A 24,445-nucleotide genomic window follows, 5' to 3' on the forward strand; every position below is an offset into this window, starting at 1 on the left:
TTGTTTGATTGTGCATCAGAAAAGACAACAGAACTGTAACATAGAAAATATATTTTCATAAGAGGTCAAAGAAGAACTAAAAATGGGCCCTCTGTGTGTGACTCGGCATTGTGTGCAGGGGGTGTTGATTCTGGCTGTACAGCAAGTGTTGGAAAAGGTCAGCAAGGGTAGAGTTTATGTGGAGCTTTTGGCTGTTGCTGATAATTTTGCAGGGTGTCTACTATTACAGCTTTTAGAGGAGTTGTTTTTCCTATACTTTTATACAAGTCTGCGGTGTTGAATAAGTTAAATGTCTTAAATGCATTTAAACATGAAGGTCATTTGCAGAACAAGTTTGTCAAGATCATTTGTAATATCAGCACCATGTTTGGATGATGACAGGTAGTATGAAAATAAACCTTATGTGATGGAGCATATTGGTGTCATTAAATTTAAGTTTGTCTTATTTAGGAGAAACCACGTTGACACTTGTGCTGGTGTTAGACTTTAATAGAACAACTTCGGCAGTAAAATAATTCTCATTTAATTAATATTGAATAGTTTTGCGAACTACTAAGTCAAATCCTTCTGGTTCAGTACAAAATGTATTAAATTTTTGCTCTTTGTTCTTGTATTTTAAAAAGGTGTCCACTCTGTGCCTGTGTCAGAGATTATTGCTGTTCGGGAAACAGAAGTTGACAAGGGAACCAAAGATGAAGGAAAATGGCAGAAGGTGTCACATATCCCAATTGAGACACATCTACGTGCTTTTACAGGTTAACATAACATTTTTATCTCCTGTTTTTGGTGGTACACAACAATGTTGAAACTCATATACCATACAATTTTCTCACAATGAATAAAATGAAGTCTGACAGTTTCATATACTATATACATATACATATACTGTAAAAGTATTTTTGAGGGTTCCTTGTCCATAATTTAAAATATAGTATGTATTAATGTAAAGGATGGGATGGGACGGGGGGAGGGGGTTGGGTGGAGGCATAACATAAAGTTCCAATGTACACATGGAGAAAAAAATGATACCAACTGTCCTGCTGCTGAAGACTGGGTGAGCACTTCTCTTACTGCAGTCCTTAGTGATTTTGATGAAGACAACGTTTACAATTGTGATGAAACGGTGCTATACTACAGAGCTGCTCCAGATGGCACCTTGACATTCAAAAACAAGTAGGCTGCGGGAAGCAAGAAGTGTAAAGACCACATGATGTTATTATTTTGATTGATAACAGGGCCAGAGACAATGCTGCATGCATTGTAAAAAACAATTAACTTGGCTGAAGTAGTACACCTGCGATGTTAAGCAAAGCACCATTGTCAATTGCTTCAAAAAGGCAAAGTTTGTGAAGAAGACAACTGAAGTCTTACAAGCACCAACAGCGATCCCAACACCCGAGGAAGAAGTCGCTCCACCTGACGGGATGACAACGCAAGATCTTGAAACATTACTGCAATTTGACTAGAATGGGTTAACTATCCAATGACACGATTGTCGGAGAACTTAAAGGAGATGCCGAGATGCCACAAGAGAAAGATGCCCTACCGGAACCAAAACTGATGCACTGACTGCTCTACAAACCATTCGCCGTAGTTTTTTAATCATTGGAGTAAGTAAGAAAATCTACAAGCCTTTTTATGCAATAGAGGACACTATTGAAAAGGGCATGGTGCAAAGATGCCAACAACAGAAAATTAGCAATATGTTCAAGCAAGGAAATTAAAGAGTAATTTTTATCTGCCTGCTTTGGAGACACTTTTTCTGTGTCGTATCATATTTTTTATGGTGATTTATTATCATCTGTTTCTTAACTTTTTGCAACTTTTGTTTTACCCCTGTGTCAGCAACTGGAATGTATCGCTTATTTTGTTCCTCTAAAATCAGCCACATTGAATGACAGTTAAATGGTTAACAGAGTGTGGACTACGATGTGTTAAAATGAACCAAGCAATTATCTGTAATAATTTCTATTCAAATTTAAATTAATCTAAAATGGCATGTCATTTCCATTTACTGCACATTTAAATACAATATATTATAAACTGATAGTTTTGTTTTAATATTTAATTATAGTGAAATACTGTAATTAATTGTCAGCCTGACTTATTGTGACCAATAAAGTGGTAAATACTTCAGTCTTGATTTTAAAAGTTTTGCCAGGGCATAAACCCATAGAATGTCAATGTGTCTTTTTTGTGTTTGTATCACTTTACCAATTCAGCCCATAAGACTGTAACATAATGTTTTCTGTTATCGGTACATTTATACTGTACTTTACTGTATATGATTTGGGAATCACCAACCTGCTTAAGTGTATACTCTATTTAAGTGTATAAATATTGATGAAAAATAGGCTGTACACTGAAGCGCGTTAGACTGTACTGTCTTTTAATTTTGTGCGTCCAAGACAAATTAAAAGTTTTAAGAATTTGAGATTCTGTCCTAAACCAGCAAATTTGTCAATCCCAAACGGTGACATAAATTGTATATTAAATAAAACTGGGAAAAAAATAAATAAGAATTTGAATATTCAGACTTTTACTGAAGCTGTGGTACCATTCAGTCAAGTGAAAATTGTAAAGGGGTGCTTGAGCTGAAAACTCCAGACAGAAGGGGTGCAGTTTAAAAAAAAAAAGGTTGAAAACCCCTGCTCTAAGCAAATAACTCAATGTTGCTGAATACAGTATGATTGTCTTTTGCAGTTTCTTATGTAGAAAAAACAGGGCAGCATCGCTGGCGATGCAGCAACATGACCTTCTTCTGTAGTGATGAGACAATCTGCCAGCAATGGGTCCAGACACTTAAGGAACAGCTTTCGTTACTAAGTAAGTTGCTCGTCAATTCAATCCGATTTACTTTACTGTCAAAGTTTGAAACATTTTATATGTAGGCATTCCCATTTGTTTGCATAATGCGTGTTGTGGGATTCATATCAAGCTGTTTGCTAATTGGCAGTGTAAGGGCTTCAGATTTTGAAATCTGTCATTTTAAATTCTTTGGAAGATTCTGTTAGGAACTTTGACCTTAGAATTATGATGGAATGTTTTGCAGTCATGGAAGATTCTCCTCTAGCCAGATTTCCTGCTGTTGTTTTTAACACTGATCTCAATGATAGATAATGTATCACAGATTCAAATGGTTAAATACTGAGAAATTATACAGTCAGTAAGATCACATTTTACTGCAGCCAGTTAAAAGGTTTGGAGTGTCTTTGTGAATTGTCTTTAATATATAATTAAGTAATATAGGAACATTTTTGAGCTTTCATCAAAAATAAGTTTCTAATTTATACACATAACTAACAAATATGTTTTGTATATTTAGAGATGTATGCAAAAAAGTGCTTGTCTTTTATAATGCCGTTGTTGAAGAAATTTATATTTAATGACCAAATCTTTTTACTCTGTCCTCAGCTTGTAGACCAAAGCACCTGCTTGTATATATTAATCCCTATGGAGGTAAACAACAAGGCAAGCAGATTTATGAACAGAAAGTGGCTCAGCTCTTTACATTAGCCTCCATTTCCACAGATGTAATTGGTGAGTTCCTGTCAACAGTGAATTTGCTTTTAAATAACAAACGTAATGCTTATACTTGCAAACTGATCTCTGCGGGCAAAAAAAAGCCCAGTAAGTAAACATTCCAGAGAATATGATTTTATTTATTGCCTTATCCAGCAACAAAAATAAAAATCAAAGAATTGATGGACAATCAGCTTGAAAATATAATGCCATTAATAATTTATAGCAGCATGTGCCAAACTGTAAAAGCTGAACTGATTTTCGTAATCTTGTTTATTAGCAGCATATCCTTAGGTGAAGGTCCATATGCATGAGTAAAACACTACATGGAATATTAACTTTTATATATCTGTCAAACCAAAGAAATCAAAGACATTTAAATGTCAGATGTAAATCTGTGAACAGAAATGTAGTGTATATCAAGTTAACAGATGGGAAATGTATTTGCAGTCATTTTTAGCAATCATAAATTGGGCCCCTTAATGTGACGTGCATGTCTAGCTCAACTAAGATAGACCAAAGTGATGGAGATAGTTTTGTAGCTTTATAATAACACTTGGGTAACATATGTAATGGCACAATAAGCACATTACTTTTTTTTTTTTTTGCCTGATTTAGTAGAGATTATATCTCCTCCCATGCTTCAATGCACAATTCCTATTCTTTGTAACCTGAAAATCCATAAAGGTCACAGTCATAAAAAAGAGGTATTAGTAAGAGGAGTTATGCAAAAAGACAGTAGCTTTTAACAAAAAAGAAGATGAAAGGCTATACAGTTACCATGAAGAATGGTCTCTTGCTGTGTTTAATTTAAAGGAAATTATTTTTTAATCCCTATGTTGCAATTTATATGGAAAAAGTGTTGAGACATTATAAATGCAATTGTTATCTGACTGTTTTTACAGTGTAGTTTTAAAGAATGTGAACCGTTTCACGCTTGCAGTATATATAATGGATTAATTTCAGATAGAAAACAAAGAATGCCAGCAGGAATATACAAAAAAAAATTGTAACATTAGGAACAATGGCTAATTATGAGAACCTTTCACATACTATAATTTCCATGTCTTACCAGTACTGGTTACTTCTGCACTAGCACAGTTACATCATTTAGTACCTTTTCATAGCAATTCTTGGTGTCTGTAAGGTGGATGCCAAAGTTCTATATATATATGAATGCCTACAATTCCACAACAAATGTGGGATACTGACCTTGTACCTGATTTCCAATTTTGCATCAACAACTTCAAACAAATTATTTTTTCATGTATTGCACATTTCAGTCACACTTTTTTTTTTTTTATCCATATTTGTCTGTTTCTGTCACGGTCCTTTGCATGAACTCCTCAACTCTACAGTCACTTTTCATGCAGTAAATTGTTATTTATTTTTCTTAAAAATATTTCCCAACATAAAACCAATGTCACTTTACAATAATTCATTCTGAGTTTCAGTGTTTAAAAATAAAATATCAAACAGAATGAAATTTCAATGTACCATTTGTAAGTCGGTAATATGAGAGAATTGGTCAGGGGTCTGAATACTTTTGCAAGGCACTGTGTGTGTGTGTGTGTGTGTGTGTGTGTGTGTGTGTGTGTGTGTGTGTGTGTGTGTGTGTGTGTGTGTGTGTGTGTGTGTGTGTGTGTGTGTGTGTGTGTGTGTGTGTGTGTGTGTGTGTGTGTGTGTGTGTGTGTGTGGTGTGTGTGTGTGTGTGTGTGTGTGTGTGTGTGTGTGTGTATATGTGTATATATATATATATATATATGTAGTCTTTCTGACAGATTGACCCCTAGGAAAGTCAAAATGGATCTTCGAATTGAAATGATTTTGTAGATGCAGGGACTGTAACAACTGAATGGCTGATTCATTTCACATGCAATTTGTGCAGGAAGAAAACCAATAGTGGTAATGAAGTCGTAGGCTCACGTTCACTACTGTATTAATTATTAATATAGAACAACCAGCTTCCCATTGCTGTGATCTTCATGCTGATAAGATTATTTTCCTCTCCATTGTCTGATGGAAGTGTATATTTGGTTTGTTCTTGAACCTATTAGTAGTGAAAGGGGTTCAGTAGGTTTTGGCCTTTTTCAGAGTGAGCTTGAGTTTATAATGTACAGTGGCAGCTCGATCCCACACTTGATCCTTGGCAGAAGGATTACAAGAGCTTGCAGCTAACTGATGCCCCTATGGCCTTTTTGAAATTAATTTTTCTTACAGTGGCTCTGAACATGCTGCTAGGACTGAAATACGTAAAAGCAGGGTTTCCAACCAACTAAAATGCCACTGTTATTAAATGTCGCTAATTGTAGTAAAATTATACTAAAATTGTGGATTTTTTGGATTTGGTTAGTATAGTATAGTCTGCCACTGTTTTCAACATATCTTTGTTTCCATAGTAACAGAGCATGCTAATCACGCCAGGGACCATTTGAAGACTCAAGCTGACCTAAGGAAGTATGACGGGTGAGTCTTTCTAATGGTTTGATATAATTAAGTTCATGGCCAGAATTATTAATTGTAATGTTTATGCAGTCATTCCCTCTATTAAAAATTCAGAAATGGTATCCTGCATCCTGCAGCTAGTATTTGTGCTCTATGCTGGATTGGCACTTTTTGAAAGAAACAATATCAGTTACAGTTTAAAGCTAATATATCTTATATTTTAATGTATTCTTTTCCACATATTCATAGGTGGTGTGCTGATTGGTTTCCATTATCTAAATATGTTTAAGTTTAAAGGCTGGTTTCACAAACCGTAATTAGCATTAATCATGGACTACCTTACCCAATGTAACATTAGGTAGTCCAAGATCAGGTTCTGTGAAAGTGACTATAAAAGTTTAAACAGGATTGTTGTATGAATAATGATGTTTCTTAAATTAAACAGAATCTTACCATAACATTGTATGGATGTTTAAATATTAATAATATTAATAATGCAGGACAGAAGACATTGCACTGTGTATGCAATTTGATTTAATCATAAACCTCATAAATCTATAAACCCATGCCATAAATGTAATGAAATTCTGTTTTTAAGATACTTTACCTTGATGAGGTAAACAGCTAATTTTTTTTTTTTTTATATAGTATTGTTTGTGTTGGTGGGGATGGAATGTTTAGTGAGGTTGTTCATGGTCTAATTGCACGGACACAGAGCGATTCTGGAGTAGACCTGAACGATTCCCAGGCAAAACTGTCTCAGTGCAATCTCAGAATTGGTATTATTCCAGCAGGTAAGATACTGGCTTTATGATTTGAATTGGGACTTTGTTCGCTTCATTAGGGATTGTGAGCTGGCATAAATTTGTCTCTATATTCGTTTGATATAATTTGGGCATCTGCTTCACCCATTTTCTATACTCAATATTTGAATTCTGTTTTTTTTTTTTCACTTTTTAAATATTTTGTAACCTTATTTATTTGAGCATCCCCACGAGCACATCTTGTATGTATGTGCCAGTCCATTGCCGCCACTGTTTAAACCGCTAATATTTCACAGACCATTTGAGATGCTGACTTCATATTTTCAGTGCTTTAGAAACTCCTTGGGCAAAATCCACACTACCCTTCAATTTGACCTGTTACATATGGTAGTTATGTGAGTTTTGGATTTCTGGATGATGAAGATTTAGTGCTTCAAGATACTGGCTTCTTGGTACACAACTGTATTCTATGATTCTCAAGGTCAGTGTGAAGTGTGAAAGCCATAACTCACAGGCTGTTGAGGTGACTTAATTTTCTCAGGGTTATTATACCAGGACTGGAGCCCTGTGCATAAGGAGGGGGCTTCTGTAATTGTTATTGTAAGTATGAGTGTAGTGATTGTATAAATAAGAACAGGGTTAGTTTTAATGATGAACCTGACGCCCTGTATGTAGCAGCCTGCCTGCTATTTATTTATGGGAATGATCAGCGTGTGTGTGTGTTTACCCGCAGTAAGCTCCTAATCAGCAGGTAGGCATGGTGCAGCAGAGTGCCAGGAATAAAAGGGTATAGATTGCACAGATCACTGCTGCTGTAAAGCCATAGGGGTCAGGGCACTGCTGCCGAAGCATCGGTCCGTTTGTGCTGCTGAACGACTGGGTTCAGGAAACTAAGTGACCACCTTTAACAGCGATTATGTGTATATTATCTGGTCGGGAGGGGGTCGGGGGTTTTGTTCCAGGAGAACTAAGCAAGCTGCAGTGAACCAACGACTATATGTATATCTGAGGTTGGAGTTGGGTGAACTGCCCGAGGGACAGGGAGTTAGTTTCAGATAGTAGATCCCACCCAGTATAGTAGACATGTGTCTAAGCAGGACCTTTGTTACTGGAGTAGCATGAGTACCTTTTGTTTGTACTTTTTGTACAGTGTTTATTTTGCCTTTTGTTTGCCAGGCCATATGTCCCACATGAGCTACCATTTCTGGTAGCGTCACATATGGTTCCTGTATGTCTATGTGTAAATAAACCTGCGTGCCAGATGGCGTGTACATCCCAAACTTCCAGTCTTGGTCTCCTGTCACTCAAGAAGTGAACACGCATCCATGTCGTCTAATCTGTCGTCCTTCAATGAATGTAAAGAGTACCCCTGTGACAGTTATATAAACACTTCACACAAAATGTGAAGTTGACCTATCTAACTAAATATGGATGCAAAAAAGAGGTAAGTTTTTAGGTATAGAGACGGAACACTTTCAAATTATTGTCTTAATATTTGGTACACAGCTGAGTTGTTGGATTTTTTTTTTGTCATTTAGGTCCATTGCTAGTGTTGTCCTTTGTTTTTTTATAACGCTATCCACATCAGTGATACAGGCTGTATTAAAATACAGTCTTTACAGTTCATACAGTACACAGCTGCTTTCTATCTTTCAGACAAGTTCAATTGCCGGTATTGTCCAGTAACAATGAACTGTTTCACCGGTACATTGTTTCAATCACTGGTCATACTGAAAGATTTTTAAAATATTTTCAGTAAAGATTACTTTGGTGGGTCACACTTTTTATGTATATATATATATATATATATATATATATATATATATATATATATATATATATATATATATATATATATATATATATATAGTCAAAGTTGTCTAATTATATAACATAAAATGTATTTCAATGTTTGTGTTGAAATATTTTTATCATCCAGACTGTACTAGAGAGAAAAATATACAGGACGGCATGCGACTGCCATTTAGTGTTGTGCAGATGTTGTTTGGTACTGTATAAACTACGTCCAGTGTCATGCATGCTTTCGTATAATAATCAGGAAACTTTTTTTTCTTATAAATTAGGTTCAACAGACTGCATTTGCTATGCAACGGTTGGGGTCAATGACCCTGTGACATCAGCCTTACATATCATTGTGGGTAAGTGAGTATAACGCAGTACAGTAGTTGAATACGTTTCTGCTCAACTGTGTAAACATAGCATGAATAAAATTAACAAATTAGTCTTTCTTTTGGCTTCTTTGTATTGCATTAAAAATACAATGAGAAACTCGAGACAAACACAGACTGTGAAGCACTTATCTGTTTACCTTTGTTGGCTATAAATAAAATAAGAAATGTCAATGATTCCAGTGCAGCGTAACAACAGCTTTTTAGACAAAAGTTGTTAACATTGCCATGCCTTACATAATTTTATTTATTTATTTATTTTTTATACAAAAAAACAAGGATAAGATCATCTTTTGCAAATATACAAGCTGTTTACCATTCTGATTAGTAGCTTTGAAAGTCTGTTTCCATAAATGTCCCATTAGGTGACTCACAGCCCATGGATGTCTGCTCAGTTCATCATCATAATACATTTCTGAAGTTCTCTGTGTCCCTGCTCGGATACGGTTTCTATGGAGATGTATTGACGGACAGCGAAAGGAATCGATGGATGGGCCCAGCCAGATATGACTTTTCAGGTATTTATTAGGTTTATTTAAATAATTTGCATTTGGATAAAAAATAAATGCAATATTGATTTTAGCCAAAACAATATTCATTATTGTTACTTGAGAGTAAACAATAAAGTAACAATATATATAATGTATTTTTTATATATATCTATCTATATATATATACACACAGTACCAGTCAAAAGTTTGAGTACACCTGCTTGAAACCATGTTTTTCATGATTATCTATGCTTTTAACTGTATAAACTTGTCTATAAACACTTAATATTTCATTATATGATACATGTACTTATATAAGCTGATAATCATAAGTGAATTGCATTCAGAAATATCATTTTTAATTGAGAATGTAAATCTTGTCAATTTCAGTGAAATGGTCACCCAAAGCAAGGGGATTTCAGTCTGAAGCCCAAGTCAGTTAAAAGACTGAAATGTGTATAACACAGTGTTAGAACAAGTATAAAAGTGTCTTTGTTAGATATTCTCTGAGTTAACTAGCATGTTACCTAATTAACCTTTTGTCACCAATTATTGTTAACAGGTGAGGGTCCATGATTACTATAAATATAGGTAGCATAGGCACAAGTTTGTCATTTCTGAATGTAAAGGAGCAGAAAATGGCAAAATACGCTCAGTTAAGCAAAGACATGAAGGTCAATCTTTAAGACAAACCGCAAGAACTCTGCATGTGTCTGTAACTGCTGTGGCCAAGACCATTAAACAATTTGAAGAAACTGGCACTCATGAGGACTGAACAAGGTCAGGCAGGCCAAGGGTGACCTCAGATCAGAGAACAAGTTCATTGGAGTCACAAGTCTGCGAAACTGGTGATTAACTTCCCCTGAAATACAAGCTCAGCTAAATGCTACTAGAAGTAGAGATATTTCAACATCAACTGTTCAGAGGAGATTGCATGAAGCTGGCCTAACTGGAAGAATTGCTGCAAAGAAACCATTGTTAAGAGTGCAGAATAAGAGGAAGAGACTTGCCTGGGCCAAAAAACACACAAACTGGACATTTGAGGAGTGGAAGTTGGTCTTATGGACCGATGAGTCAAAATTTGAAATATTTGGGTCCAACCGTCGAGTATTTGTAAGACGCAGAGAGGGTGAGCGCATGAGTTGTGCATGTGTCGTTCCCAATGTCAAGCATGGAGGAGGCAGTGTCATGGTCTGGGGTTGCTTTGCTGGCGACAGAGTTGGTGATCTTTTCCAAGTCTTTTTCTAAAATCTTTTTCAACCAGCATGGCTATCATAGCATACTTCAGAGGCATGCCATTCCATCAGAATTACGGCTAGTTGGGCAATCCTTCATTTTTCAGCAAGATAATGACCCGAAACACACCTCAAAGTTGTGCAAGAACTATCTGGCGAAGAAGGAAAGTGGTGGACAACTCAATCTAATGACCTGGCCCGCCCAGTCTCCAGACCTCAATCCCATAGAACTTTTGTAGGACAGAACTAGACAGAAGAGTCAAAGCAAAGCTACCCACAAGTGCCATACATCTCTGGGAATTGCTGCAGAATTGCTGGGAAGACATGTCGGGTGATTTCCTGCTGAAACTTGTTAACCGAATGCCTCTTGTTTGTGAGGCAGTTATCAAGGCAAAGGGTGGCTATTTTGAGGAATCCAAGATAATATACCTAGCACGTCACCTAGCCTATCATATATATATATATATATATATATATATATATATATATATATATATATATATATATATATCATGCATATATTCCAGCATGGTCTTATATCGCCGGCTGTCTTGCATAGCAATAGTAAATCACAAGAACTGAGAATAGATTTTCTTTTGTCTTTCACGCAAACAGAAGTAACACTCATGGGCTCCTTAAGAACAACCTTTTTTATATATATAATATGTAAAGATCAAAACAAAGCCAGTAGTAATACTAATACATAAAAAAAACACACAGCTTACACGTGTTACAGAGTCTATCAAATGCACAGATTCCAATACATGTGTAATATCAACACTACCGTTCAGAAATCGGTGCCACAAACGGGAAATCCTTTATATAAAAAAAATTTAAAAAATAATTACTTGATGTCAAGGACATTTTATTTTATTTTAATTTTTATTAAACAATGATTTGCGTAAAAGTGTACTGGTAAATTAAAGCTTATATGTAATTTATTTACGCTAATAATTTCCCACGTGTTAGTTACTTTGGATTTTAACCCTATAATGCCCAGACAGAAAGACAAACAATGTAATTTTGCACGATTTAAATTAAAAAAAAAAAATTAATCTGTGATCAACTCTTTAGATGATTTAATCGGTCTGATTAATCTGTTAATAGGAGCAGCCCTGATATATCTACCGTATTCCTTAGAATTTAAGACGCACTTTTTTTTAACAGTATACTGTTTGAGTACAGTATCGTAATGCGTGTATTAAAATTGCCAAAAAATGACATGACTACCCGAGTACACAAACTGCAATGTGACTGACTCCTGAGAAAAGACGAACGAAGACGTCGGTACCCGAATACACAAGCAGCAATGTGACTTACAGCTGAGGGATGATGAAACAAAACGTTACTGCCCGATCTCGAGTCATCCATGACATACAGATTTTTTCAAAGAAGCGTCATTAGCTTCCCCAGGAATTCAAAGAGAAGCTTTTGTAATTTCAACTTTTCTAACAAATAGTATCAGCTTGGCCAGATAGGAAATGCTGATCAACCCCTGTATTTTTAGACATGACAAGCAATATCAGTTCACAAATTGGGAGAAAAACAGGTGTGAGTAATCACGACTGCAAATGAGAAGCAGCTCATAACTGTAATGATCTGTGTGATAGCAGACAGCTGCAATGCCTCCATATGTGTAATTGAGGTTGTATCTTTGTAAATGCATATTTATTTGATGTTTTTATTTTTTACCTCAAATAGAGGGTGGGAAATTTGGGTGGCATCTTAAATTCAAATCTCTTAACAGATATATATATATATATATATATATATATATATATATATATATATATATATATATATATATATATATATATATATATATATTCTATATATTCTAACATAAATGCTGTTGTTGGTATATTTTACTATATAGAATTGTGGCATTTGAGGCACAAAATAGGCTGATCCCTGGAGCCAGCATTACACTTCAGCCACCAACACGAGGTAGAAGGATATCTACATCATCAGATGGAAAGAAACGCAGATGGATCACATTAGTTTACAGTAAAAGAAGCCATGTCTTAGTTGGTGCTTATCTTGGCGAGAGCTAAGTCCAATAGCAGCATGAAGTTTTAACACCTACTTTCATGTAATGGAAATCATGTAATGCTGTGCAAAGACTTTAATCAGCTACTATATGCTATACCCTTGTGTGTTTATCTATGTTTTGACCCCTTTGTATAATAATTGCTTTGTCATGTAGGTTTCAAGACATTTCTATCACATCACTGCTACGAGGGAACAATATCCTTTTTACCAGCAACTAACACCTTGGGGAGTCCAAGAGACAGCAGCAGATGTAGATCAGGGTGGGCATTCTTTTGTTATGTTATTTAGGAGCTGCTACTACACAATAAAAGTGTTGATCTACTGCCATTGTTTTTCTGATGATTCGAGAAGTGTGTATACCCTAGGAAGTGGGAATGGTTATTCTCAAGACAATATCATATTTAATAGGGGTTTATATTAACAGTTTTGAATAGCCATATATTTCTGGTTGTAAAATCACATCTATCAATATTTCTTCATACGATATAACAATTTAAAGTCCAGCAATAAGAAAAAGCCGCAAATACTTTGATCTTTACAAAAGACCAACAGTAAAAAATCCTTTCAGCAGTTTAATATACAGAATAATTATCTGCCTGCAGTGTGTTTAATGCACTCAAAGTGTATGATTTTTCCTGTTAGGTGCTATGTCTGCCAGAATCGTGTGAAGGACATATCCCCAGTAAAATGGGGAGGTGGTGATGTAAATGAGAACGGTAAGAAATTAATTTTCTTCACAGAATGTGTAGACATTGATGGTTTGTGGTAAATTCTGCTTTACTCTCTTTCAAGTTGTATTTTCTTAATTTTATTTCTACCCTTCATTTTTATATTTTTAACATTCTTAAAACAGAGGTTTAGTTACATTAAAAGCTTGTAACAAACAGAGAGGTCACAGAGGCAAATAGTTATATTCAAATTTGGAGGAGGTCTGAGAGTTACAGTTAGAACTTCATCAGAATCTCCCTAGCAGTATTAAGTATGTGCTTAAAAGGATTAAACTACAATGCAGCTCTCTGACATCTATGTTTGATCTTAAAATCTGAACAAACTTTATTAAGCGCAGAAAAATCAAGGAAAAGCTGCAGCCAAAGAGTGTGGATTTGAAAAGAGAGTGAAAACCCTGAGGGGATGTTTCAGCCTATAGCTGTTTGCTACAGATTAGTGTAATGACAGTCAACACTGCTGGGTTCCCAGGATCGCTGTGTAACCACAACTAATGTTAAACAGATTAGTACTTTTTTTGTGTGAACTACAGATTATTCTCATACTTTTATTAAAGGGAGAATCCATTTTATGGAGTCATTTTTCTTAACCAATGGAGGAGGTGTTCCATGCAGAGTGCCTTACTGAACACAGAGTTAATCACTGATAAAATTGGTTGCAGTGTTAACCCTTCCTTAGTATTCAGACACTGCAATTCCATTAGTGGCACATATCTACATAACTTGACAAGCTGCAGAGCAGAATGCTCACAGTACTGGTATATAAATAGCTTGCTGTTTATGCAAATGTAGCCCAATGGGGAGAACAGATCTGTTTGTTTGTTATGTAGAGGACAAATAACATATGTCATTCACAGAGGGACCCTGTTTGTTGGTGACGATAAAAAAAAAACAACACAAAGCCTGTAATTGGGCTCAGGGTTCATGTTGAGGTGAAGTACTGTTTTTATTATAAAACCACAGAAGTTTATTATAATTTCCTGATTGGTTGTCAGGAGTTCTAATTTTAGGAGCTTAGTTGGTCCTTCAAGCAATTCCTTTATTGGGATTTTAAGTAAATCACAAACACTTGCACCCAAACATGCTATTGTATTAACCTGATGGAATGTTCCTGTAGCCATTGAAAATAAGGAATATGTTCATAATCCGGAATCACAATCGTTTTTGTCAAAAGCATTACAGTAAATGCACCTGTATCAAGGAAACACAAATACCTCTGCCAAGTCACTTCCCTATTCGACCAAGTCTGTTCTGTTTGTGTGCTTGTCCTCTATCAAGTCTTGTTAACTATTATTGCACTACAGCAATGAAGCAGTGTGGAATAAGGTAAGACTTCATTCAACTGTAATGGTGTATTGCAGAGTCTGAAGGCGAGTGGAAAGTTATCAAAGGGAAGTTTCTGGCCATCAATGCTGCCAGTATGAGCTGTGCCTGTCCACGCAGCCCCAAAGGCCTGTCCCCAGCAGCACACCTGGCAGATGGAACAACTGACATCATTCTTGTCCGCAAATGTTCAAGACTGAACTTCCTTAGACATCTTCTTCGGCACACCAGCAGAGACGATCAGGTAGAACCATATTACTGAAGTGACAAAATAAATAAATATATATATATATATATATATATATATATATATATATATATATATATATATATATATATATATATATATATATATATATTTAAACACAAAAGAAACGCAATACTCAGATCTAGTGGATCTAATCAAATATTTTAAACATAGACATCCAACAAAATCACAGAAATGTGAACAAAATACAGATCAAAGAATCATGATAAGTCTTCAATATGAAACGTGACACACTCACTGTCAAAATGAAAACATTACAAAGTTAGTGCCAGGTATGACCTCCCTGAGCATTAACACAGTCCTGGCAGTGTTTACTCATAGACCTGATCAGCCTCTTTCTTGTTTTGAGTACAGGGGTAAGATATCAGAATCCCCATGTTTCCCCATTCCTTGTGTGCTCATATCACTGACTGTTTGTTACAATAGACTGCTGCGGGATATTCCGCCACTCTTTCTGTACAGCTGCAGCCAGCTGGTGAGGGTTGGCTGGTAGTGGTTGTCTCCTGTGCATGGCACTGATGATTTGGTCCCACAGATGTTCTGTTGGACTCAGGTCAGGTAAAAAGCTGGCCATGGCAATACCTCGACATTGTTTTTGAAGTCGTGCAATTGTAATCCTAGCACTGTGTGGTCTTGCGTTGTCCTGCTGGAAAATCAACACTTCTGGATTGGCTTGCAGGAAAGTAAAAACTGTTGCCTGAAGGACTTTCGTCAATGTATCACTGAGCAGCAAGGTTGCCCTCAATCTGCACCAAAAAAGTTCTTGTGTAAAGGAGATTCCTCCCCACATCATCACACTTCCACCTCTCACCGCAACGTGGTGGCCGGTGTGGTGACTCTCTGCCTTCCAGGACATGGCCTGTCCCTCACAGAGTGGTTTCCTGGTTTCTCTGGGCTAGTCTGCTGATTTGTTGAAGCAGAACATCTCATTCTCCGGGCAACTTCTCTCAAAGACAGGCTGCCTTCAATCATACCGATAGCAACCAGACGATCTTCATTACTGAAGCGGGACATGGTCGTATCTTTCGCTGTTCTTGTGATAATTAAAATTGTCTTTTCAGATGGCTATTTGTACAGATTCTTAATTAACTCACTTTGGCAATTTTAACTCAACTCAAATACCAAACACTGAGCACCTGGTGTTTTTATGAAATCACATGACTTGCGCTCAATATTTTTTTATCCCAAGGAACAATACTACTGAAACAGTCAACAAACCTATCTGCTTACCATTGAAAATAACATTATGTATGTGCCCAATGAGCTATTGATGTAAAACTTAGACTGTTGCGTTTTCATTGTGCGTCAGTATATTAAAAATGCTATGGTAATTTTAATACATTTTGTGGAACAAGCTTTTTTTTGTCCTTGGTAGGTACCCATGACAGATGCTACTTAAGGCTAGTGTACAATGAATTGCATTTTATTGCTAAGGGACAGAACAGTCTAGACTTAAAGCAGTCCGCTATCCAATGATCAAACACAGAGGTGCTTGCCAGGGCTATTGCTTCCAGCAGATCTCAGATAATAAGGGATTGTTGGTATGGTCTTTAGTTATAGTAGAAAGTTGCGCGAGGTTACGTCACAAAGGGGATATTCACTGCTGAAGTCGCGTGAACGTAAGGTATAGCTTTCGGATATGTTTCCATACAAAACAACCTTAGTTTTTTTTTCAATTTGCCTACCTTTTTAAGCCATACCTTGGATTGGCTGCACACTTTGTATAGTGTGAGGAATGTGTGTGGCGTGTGCATCCTGGATCACATTCTCACAACAATGGAGAGAGAATTTGGAATTTCTATAAAAGAAAGAAATTGCTACATTAGGCCCTTTTGGCTTTTAACAGCTCTTCATGATCACTAATCTCCAATGATTTATTGAAATTGTGTTTTATCTGTCTGTTATCAAGACTATGCCTTAAGGGTCTTCATCTGAAAAAGAAAACCCTAAACTCTCCACTTAAACACATTCTTTCATCTTCTTTGCAGTTTGACCTTACTTTTGTTGAGGTCTATCGAGTAAAAAAGTTCAAGTTTACACCAAAGCACTGTGACAGTGAGTTCTCTGACATCAGAGATGTCAGGAAAAACATCGTTGGTCAAATCGGCAGGGATCAACCAGCATGTGACTGTCCTCCTGTCAATAGCAACTGGAACTGTGATGGAGAAATTTTGGAACATGCTGCAATTGAAGTCGGGTATGGTATTTATCTTTTTGGGGAGTAAATTTGATAAGAATTCTTTCTTTTGTAAGATATATCTGGAAGTCCTTTCTGTAGGCTTTCATAAGTCACAAGGTTGTCAATTTACAATAAAGAATAAATGAGATTAAAGATAATGGGGGAAGTACGTTTTAGAAAAAGAACAACACTAATGTTCTTCATTTTACTGCAGTCTCCATCTTGTTTTCTTAATCATGTTTCTGTGCATAGTGTCTCTGACCTATTGTATTGAAATTCAAATGAAAAACAGAGTGCAATATTAATATTTTGTGAAACAAACATGAGCAAGTTTGGGAGTTGTGCGCTACTGTTTCTAATATCTATCTGCTTTGTTAAAGAATGTAATGAAGCATCACTCCATAGTGTTTGGGTAAAATGAGAAAATAATATAAATTAAAAACTAGGGATTTAATAAACCAAAATAAAAATATGCACCTCTCACATACTGTAATCGTAGGCTTGATAGTTTCAAGTATTATTATTTTTGCCTGCTAATCGTTTGTGGACTGTAGTAAATATTTGTTTCTTTGATATTCTTTAAATCATATATACAACAGTCAACAAATGTTTAACCAGTAAATTGCATATTAAATTGCATACACATGATTATGTCGAACAAACTAAAATATTGGTGGTCATAAATGAGTGTTTCTTGTGAAACAGTGCCATCTGGCCACTGTCAGTGGTACTGTAGTATAGTGACAGCATGATTCTTTTAAATCTTTGGACAAAATTAACAAACCCAGAATCACTAGAGCTTCCTTGTTCTCTTTCAATCCTGCTAAAGTTCAGTAGTTTTGATAACACACAGAAGAAGGTGCCAGAATGTAATATCAAATGAAAACATATTCTACTTAATTACCGGTTGTTCCCTTTCAAATACAGAATGTATCCATTACATAATGGGTTAACTTTGTTTACCTAAAAATTCGGAGACTTATCAAAGCTGTCCCTCAGTGACCAGCAACATCATCACACCAGTGATAGTAGCGGTGGATCCAGGCCCTGTGATAGTACCTGTTGGTTAACCTGTCATTGCATCTGTACTAATCAGCCAGCAGTGGTAGCTGGGGGTACCATATATAAACAAAACCAAAAAACCCAAACTGCATTATCACTGAGCCAGTTTCTGGTAATCATGCCTTGGTTTCACCAGTGCAATATAAACATCCCTCCAGAGGATCGACATACACTTTGTTTGTCCTACCTGGGGACTGAGCATGCGTCTCAAGCCATGCAGGATCATTCTTTTTGTGAGTTCTGCTCTGCCCTCACGAGACGCTCAGTTGTGAGGCTACTGGCGCACCTGATAAAGGAGCCCTCAGACTCTCTCACCCAGACTCAAAGTTCTCACTCTCCCTCTGTGGAGCAGAGGGCCCTCTCCACACCCTGCACGCCTCTGCTTTGCGCAGGTGGTGTTCCAAGGGTAGAGACTGCTCTTCGTCCTCGTCATCGTCCTTTTCCTCTCCACCCCCACGCAAGAGAAAGAACGAGAAGCCTTCTTAGGCCCCTCCCTCTGAATGTTTAAAAGAGCAGGTGGACAGAGTGTGGCAGGCGATCTCTGACTAGCCTGTTAGATACGCACACTGCTCCATGCTGGATGAGCTGCGCCTAGTGACAGACAACTTCCTGCAGGACACGTGGCAGCCCCTGTTGGGGGCTACCATATCAGTGTCCTCCAACTGCAGGCAGTGTATCTGGCCTTGCAGCATTTTTCTTGGGAGGTTCAAGGCAGGCATGTGTTGATCAGGACGGACAACACTACAGTGGTGGCTTGTGTAAATCACCAAGGTGGCTTGAGGTCACCGTGCCTCCTGAATAGCCAGCAATCTACTGCTTTGGGCACACGACAACATTCTATCTCTCAGAGCAGTTAATCTGCTTAGAGTTATCAGTGGGGCAGCAGACCTATCGAGGAAGGTTCCCTGCGGATTGGAATGGAGACTTTACCCCAACGTGGTGAACATGATTTGAGACAGATTTGGGAGAGCATAGATGGATCTCTTTGCCTCTCTGGAATCAGACCATTGTCCCCTCTGGTTTTCCATTCAGGAGAGTGAGGCTCTGCTAGGTGTAGATGCCATGGCCCACAAGTGGCCAAGGGCTCTACTGTACGCCTTCCTATTGATAGCAGTGCTACCGATGTGCATGGAGAAGATCAAGTGAGAACGGGACAGTGTTCTCTTAGTATCCCCATTCTAGCCCAGGAGGACTTGATTTTCAGCACTGTTGCAACTATTGTGTGACCACACCTGGCAACTGCCTCTCTGTCACGACCTGCTCAGTCGGGTGCGAGGGACCCTGTGGCACCCCAACCCATCAAGCCTACAGCCCTGGGTCTGGCCCCTGAACGGCTGCATTTGAGCCAGCTAAGGCTGACTTACAGAGTTATTTAAACTCTTCAGAATGCCAGGGCTGCTTCTGCCGAGCCCAGTATGGTTATAAGTGGGCTGTGTTCCAGACCTGCTGTCTGACTCGACACTTGAACACCACTACATCTCCCAGTGCCAGTCATTCTGCAGTTCCTGCAAGACCTCTTTGGTAAGGGGAAATCACCCTTGACATTGAAGGTGTACTTGGCAGCGATTTCTGCTTGCCGTGTTAAATGACTCTGTCTCCCCAGGAGCTCACTTCTTGGCGGGACAATGTCCCTCAGTGGCGGCTGAATGTAGTGCTTAATGCACTCATGAAGCCGTCCTTTCAGCCCCTGCATTCAGCTGAGCTGAAGTATCTGTCTTAAGACAGCATTTTTGCTTGCCATCACCTCTGCCAAGCGCATGAGAGAGGTGCAAGCCTTTTCTGTGGCAAAAGTTTGTCTGTTTTTTGCAGAGTCTAGGACCAAGGTCACACTCCGCACGAACCCACCTTTTTGTCCAAATGTATTTCGACCTTCCATGTCAACGAATCGGTGGAGCTGAAGGCTTTCCATCCCCCTCCTTTCTAGTCAGATAGCTGGTGTAAGCTCTATGCGCTTTGCCCTGTTAGAGCATTAGCGTAATATATTGACAAATCAAGAAGGTGGAGGCAATCTGAACAGCTGTTCATCTGCTATGGAGCTAAGGCCCACGATAAAGCCCTGTCTAAGCAGAGGCTGTCCAGTTGGATTGCAGAGACAGTCAAGATTGCTTATAAACATGCCAACTTGCCCCCTCCTGTGAAGGTTACTGGTCACTCCACAAGACCTCTTGAGCGTTGTTCCAGGGTGCATCTGTCACTGACATTTGCAATGCTGCAGTATGGGCTACGGACTAAATGTGCTGGATCCTCAAAACCCTGGCTCTGGGACAAGAGTGCTAACGGCAGCTTACCGGAAGCACCTGCAGTAAAACTGATTCCTGCTATGTAAAAAAATATATAATAATAATCTATATTGTGGCAGCCTTGCTGTCTGACCTTCTCAGATTAGTAGTGCACTTTGCGACAGCTTGGGTATAATTACCCATTATGTAATGGATGTGTTTTGTACTTGAAAGGGAACGTTAGGTTATTTTCAAAACCCTGGTTCCCTGAAACAGAAATGTATCCATTACAGTCTTCTGTCGCTGTGTACATTACACGCAGCAGACCGACGAAGAAAAAAGTAACAGCCGATGTTCAACTGTCATCACAGAGCTTAGTCTCTGTCAGGAGGGGCGGAGACTGGCGTGATCACATTGCCGGTCACTGAGGGACAGCTTTGGTAAATCTCAGAATTTTCAGGTAAACAAAGTTAACCCATTATGTAATGGATACATTTCTATTTCAGGGAGACAGGGTTATGATAATAACCTACTGTTTAGTAGTTATAGGTGAAAAGGTTTTTCTTACAAAGCAGTAAGTCTAAAAATGTATTAATTTAATTATTGTATTTTATCAGTGGCATTTTGTCAGTGATGCATAGCTGTAATATACTTCATTTTATACTGCAGCTATTCCACTTTTAAAAGCTTACTGCTTCTTAATTAAGTGTAAATCCATTTTTTTTTTTTGTGTTCTGCATTTCAGTAATTGATCTTGCAGTGAGTCGGCAAATTAACTCATTGATGGTGTGGGAGATTGTGGGGCACAAAAAAAACTTGGTCAATATTTAAATTGTTAAGACATTCATTGGGCGTTTCAGGTAGAAATCTAAGCAAATAAAACCTGCCAAGGGACTAATATAGGAGGTATATTATTGACAACAACAAAAATATGGAACAACCAGAATGCTGTAATTACTATATTAAACTGTCCTTTTAAAACCTAAAAGTGCCAATTCCTAACACATTCACATAAAATAAATACAAATTAGAAACTAGAAATGTTAGCTGAATCCTCGGACAGCTTGAGCGAGGAGGGAGCAGGGTCACTTCTTGGTGTCATATAGCAGCATCATGTTCTGTACCTTAGTAACAACTTTACAACCCCATCCTAAAACTTCTGCCTGGGCTATCACCCCCAAACTCCTACAGGTTTCTTGTGCTCCAAGTCCTCCACCTGAATGCAGAGCCACATTCCATTCCATCAACCGAGTCAGGAGTTATTCATTGCAAAATAAAGTGGTAGCAATTAAGGCAAATGTCTTTCCCCTTGACTAAATAGACTCAAATTATTTAAATAATAAATTTGTTATATACTTTTATACCCATTTAATTTAAGCCAAAATGTTATTAATTGTGAATGTGATATTCATTTAGTTGCATCATGTTTCATATTGTATTTTAGTACTGTACTTATTGTAAACTATACTGTATTTCAATATTAATTTTACATTGTAACACCTGTAAACTGTCTTGGATAAAGGCATCTGCCAAATGAGTAAATAGTAATAGTGATTGTTTTGTTTCTTCAGGGTTCACTGCCAGTTGATAAAGCTTTTTGCAAGAGGAATAGAAGAAAATCCACCATTTGAAGAAGATGTTAGTCCCTCTGCTGTTTAGACTCTTATCAATGACCCAATGATAGGCTGAAGAATTCTCCTTATTTAATTTTATGTCGCTATAGGAAAGTATATCTATAATTATTGTTGTTACAATAAAATACTATATTATGTGTATTAATAGGAAAATGTTCCAGGTTTATATACATCTCTTAATTTATATAAACTAGAATATGACAGGGAGCACTATTACAATATTTGTTGAGACGTTATTTTGAATGTATTATGCCAAATGGTGTAACTGTTGTCGCTTTTACAATCAAATAACTTTAAGAAATGGGTCAGTATTCAGTTTTTCAATGATTGGTGCCTCTTTTTCAGTTTCACTGGCAGTTGGCTCTTTCTAGCATCTTGTAATTGTGGAACTTTATCTTGCATTTAAGAAAATGAACCACTTGCTCCACCAAGGTCTTAACTTCTTGCATAAATATAATTATTCTGTAATTTAGTATTACATTTTGCAACATACCAATGCAAATTCAATGACATGGAAAAATAGTCAATTTCATTATCATAACATAGCAAAAATAAAAACAGAACTGCCAATAAACCTATAGGACCTGTTACTAGAAAAAAAAAAAATATATATATATATATAATATATATATATATATATATATATATAATATATATATATATATATATATATATATATATATATATATTATGAACTTTTTTTGATTTTGGCATTTCTGTGATAAATATTTTTTATTTGGAGTAATAGTTTTAAAAAGCAATATTTTAGTAGATAAGTTTAAAGAAACAAGTTATGTATACCTTAGCACTGTGTGAATAGTTTGCTACTTGTAGTTTGGTTGCACCTTAAAGAGTAAAGGCTCACTAGGTATACTTCAGCTCCATACAGATTTGTTCAAGTTTTCCATGTGTGTTTGTTTTGTCAAATATTGCACATTTATTTTCATGTAGCCACATCAACTTTGCCTGCCCTATTTCTATGTGGATATAAACTGAAACCACAGTTGCTCTCTGTGTGTTTGTATTGTTTGGTTTAGTATAAGATTTCTGGGTAGCATTGTTTTACAGCTGCCTTTTATTGTGTCCTGCACTTTTCCATTGTATTATTTCTAAACTACCGTAAATGGAAGTTATATAAAAGAAGCATTAGAGGTTTTTTCTTTTTTTTTTTTTGTCCAGCAAATGCATTGCAGAGTTTAGTTCTTCTTGCATTCAGTGATGAGTGATTAGGTGAACTGGTTCAGAATCGAAAGGTAATATGAATATACATTGTTTTTTACTACCGCCTCATACAAATGCAGTACGCATTTGAGAAGACAAGTCCACATTTATTCAATTCTCCATAGCTTACACATTTTCTGACCAATGCTATTTCAAACCTGTCCCATGTTTGAGCACTGTGACATAGCAATTCATTTCCATATGCTTGAAGCAGCAGTTAACACTGATTTATGCTTCACAACACGGACAGAAAAGCCGCTGACTGTCATTGAAAAACCCTAGTGTATTTGTGCTGTGTATTGAGCCTCATTATTCTGCATGTGCTAAAGTCATTTCAGAAGTCTAACCCCCCTCCCACCTTCCTTCAAGAAACCAGTAGCATGCTGTAAGTTCAGCAACCAGTAAATGATCTGCACCTTCACCTATCGCCTGTCTCTGCTGCTCGTCAAAGTCATTCTTCAAATGCTGGGTTGTGTTTTATTTAAAAGAGATAGCACTGTGATGCGTTAAGTAGTGCCTTTCAGGCCAAAGGTAATGCTGCAACGTAGAACTGATGATCCCTAAAGTCTGCCCATGTAACAGTATGTGAGCAACTTGACTTGATTCCTTTGTGATCTTGCAGGCTTCAAGATGACAATGGAATTATATCCATTGCATTGACTATTGTGTCTGAATATTGTGACAATTGAATAACATAATGATAATAAAATGAGTAGAACACAGAAAATGTATCTTGTTTTAATGATGTGTTTTAAATGTTCAAAATGTAAATGTGACTCAAGTAATGCCTTTAAATAGTAACATGTCAAATCACTGTGCCTTCCCTATTTGTTCCTCATTTAATAAGTCTCAAGCAGTGCATTTTCAGCAGTATGTGAAATTTGTATTCGTCCCGGCATTAAAATCTAGTCAGTAATACATATTTATAGTTTCTGCTCTGCTGATAATGTTAATTTGGTTGATGCAGTTGAATGCAGAACTAATAGTATTACAGTTTGTGTCACAATAGCACCAAAGTCAATCTCAAGTCAGACTCTTGGACTCTATCTTGTTCTCAAAGGAAATCAGCTCTACTGCTTATTGGACTTACTAAGGAGGTAAAGGGGACTGTGAAAA

The 24,445-nt window shown here is 37.0% G+C and overlaps 1 protein-coding gene across 2 annotated transcripts in view; it reads left to right on the forward strand.

Moving 5' to 3' along the window:
* LOC121319754 (ceramide kinase-like) overlaps positions 1-22,687 on the forward strand; it is a 36,530-nt gene extending 13,843 nt beyond the window's left edge. For both annotated transcript variants that reach the window (XM_041257530.1, XM_041257531.1), the window contains 12 exons: positions 624-755; positions 2,704-2,826; positions 3,415-3,540; positions 5,922-5,988; positions 6,616-6,761; positions 8,816-8,890; positions 9,286-9,438; positions 12,853-12,958; positions 13,341-13,414; positions 14,785-14,990; positions 17,003-17,211; positions 22,046-22,687. In XM_041257530.1, the coding sequence (XP_041113464.1) occupies positions 624-755; positions 2,704-2,826; positions 3,415-3,540; positions 5,922-5,988; positions 6,616-6,761; positions 8,816-8,890; positions 9,286-9,438; positions 12,853-12,958; positions 13,341-13,414; positions 14,785-14,990; positions 17,003-17,211; positions 22,046-22,133 (1,505 nt within the window). In that variant the 3' untranslated portion in view covers positions 22,134-22,687. The remainder of the gene's footprint in view (positions 1-623; positions 756-2,703; positions 2,827-3,414; positions 3,541-5,921; positions 5,989-6,615; positions 6,762-8,815; positions 8,891-9,285; positions 9,439-12,852; positions 12,959-13,340; positions 13,415-14,784; positions 14,991-17,002; positions 17,212-22,045) is intronic.
* The last annotated feature ends 1,758 nt before the right edge of the window (positions 22,688-24,445 follow it).

Source organism: Polyodon spathula, chromosome 8 (assembly GCF_017654505.1).
Source record: "Polyodon spathula isolate WHYD16114869_AA chromosome 8, ASM1765450v1, whole genome shotgun sequence".
Classification (NCBI taxonomy): domain Eukaryota; kingdom Metazoa; phylum Chordata; class Actinopteri; order Acipenseriformes; family Polyodontidae; genus Polyodon; species Polyodon spathula.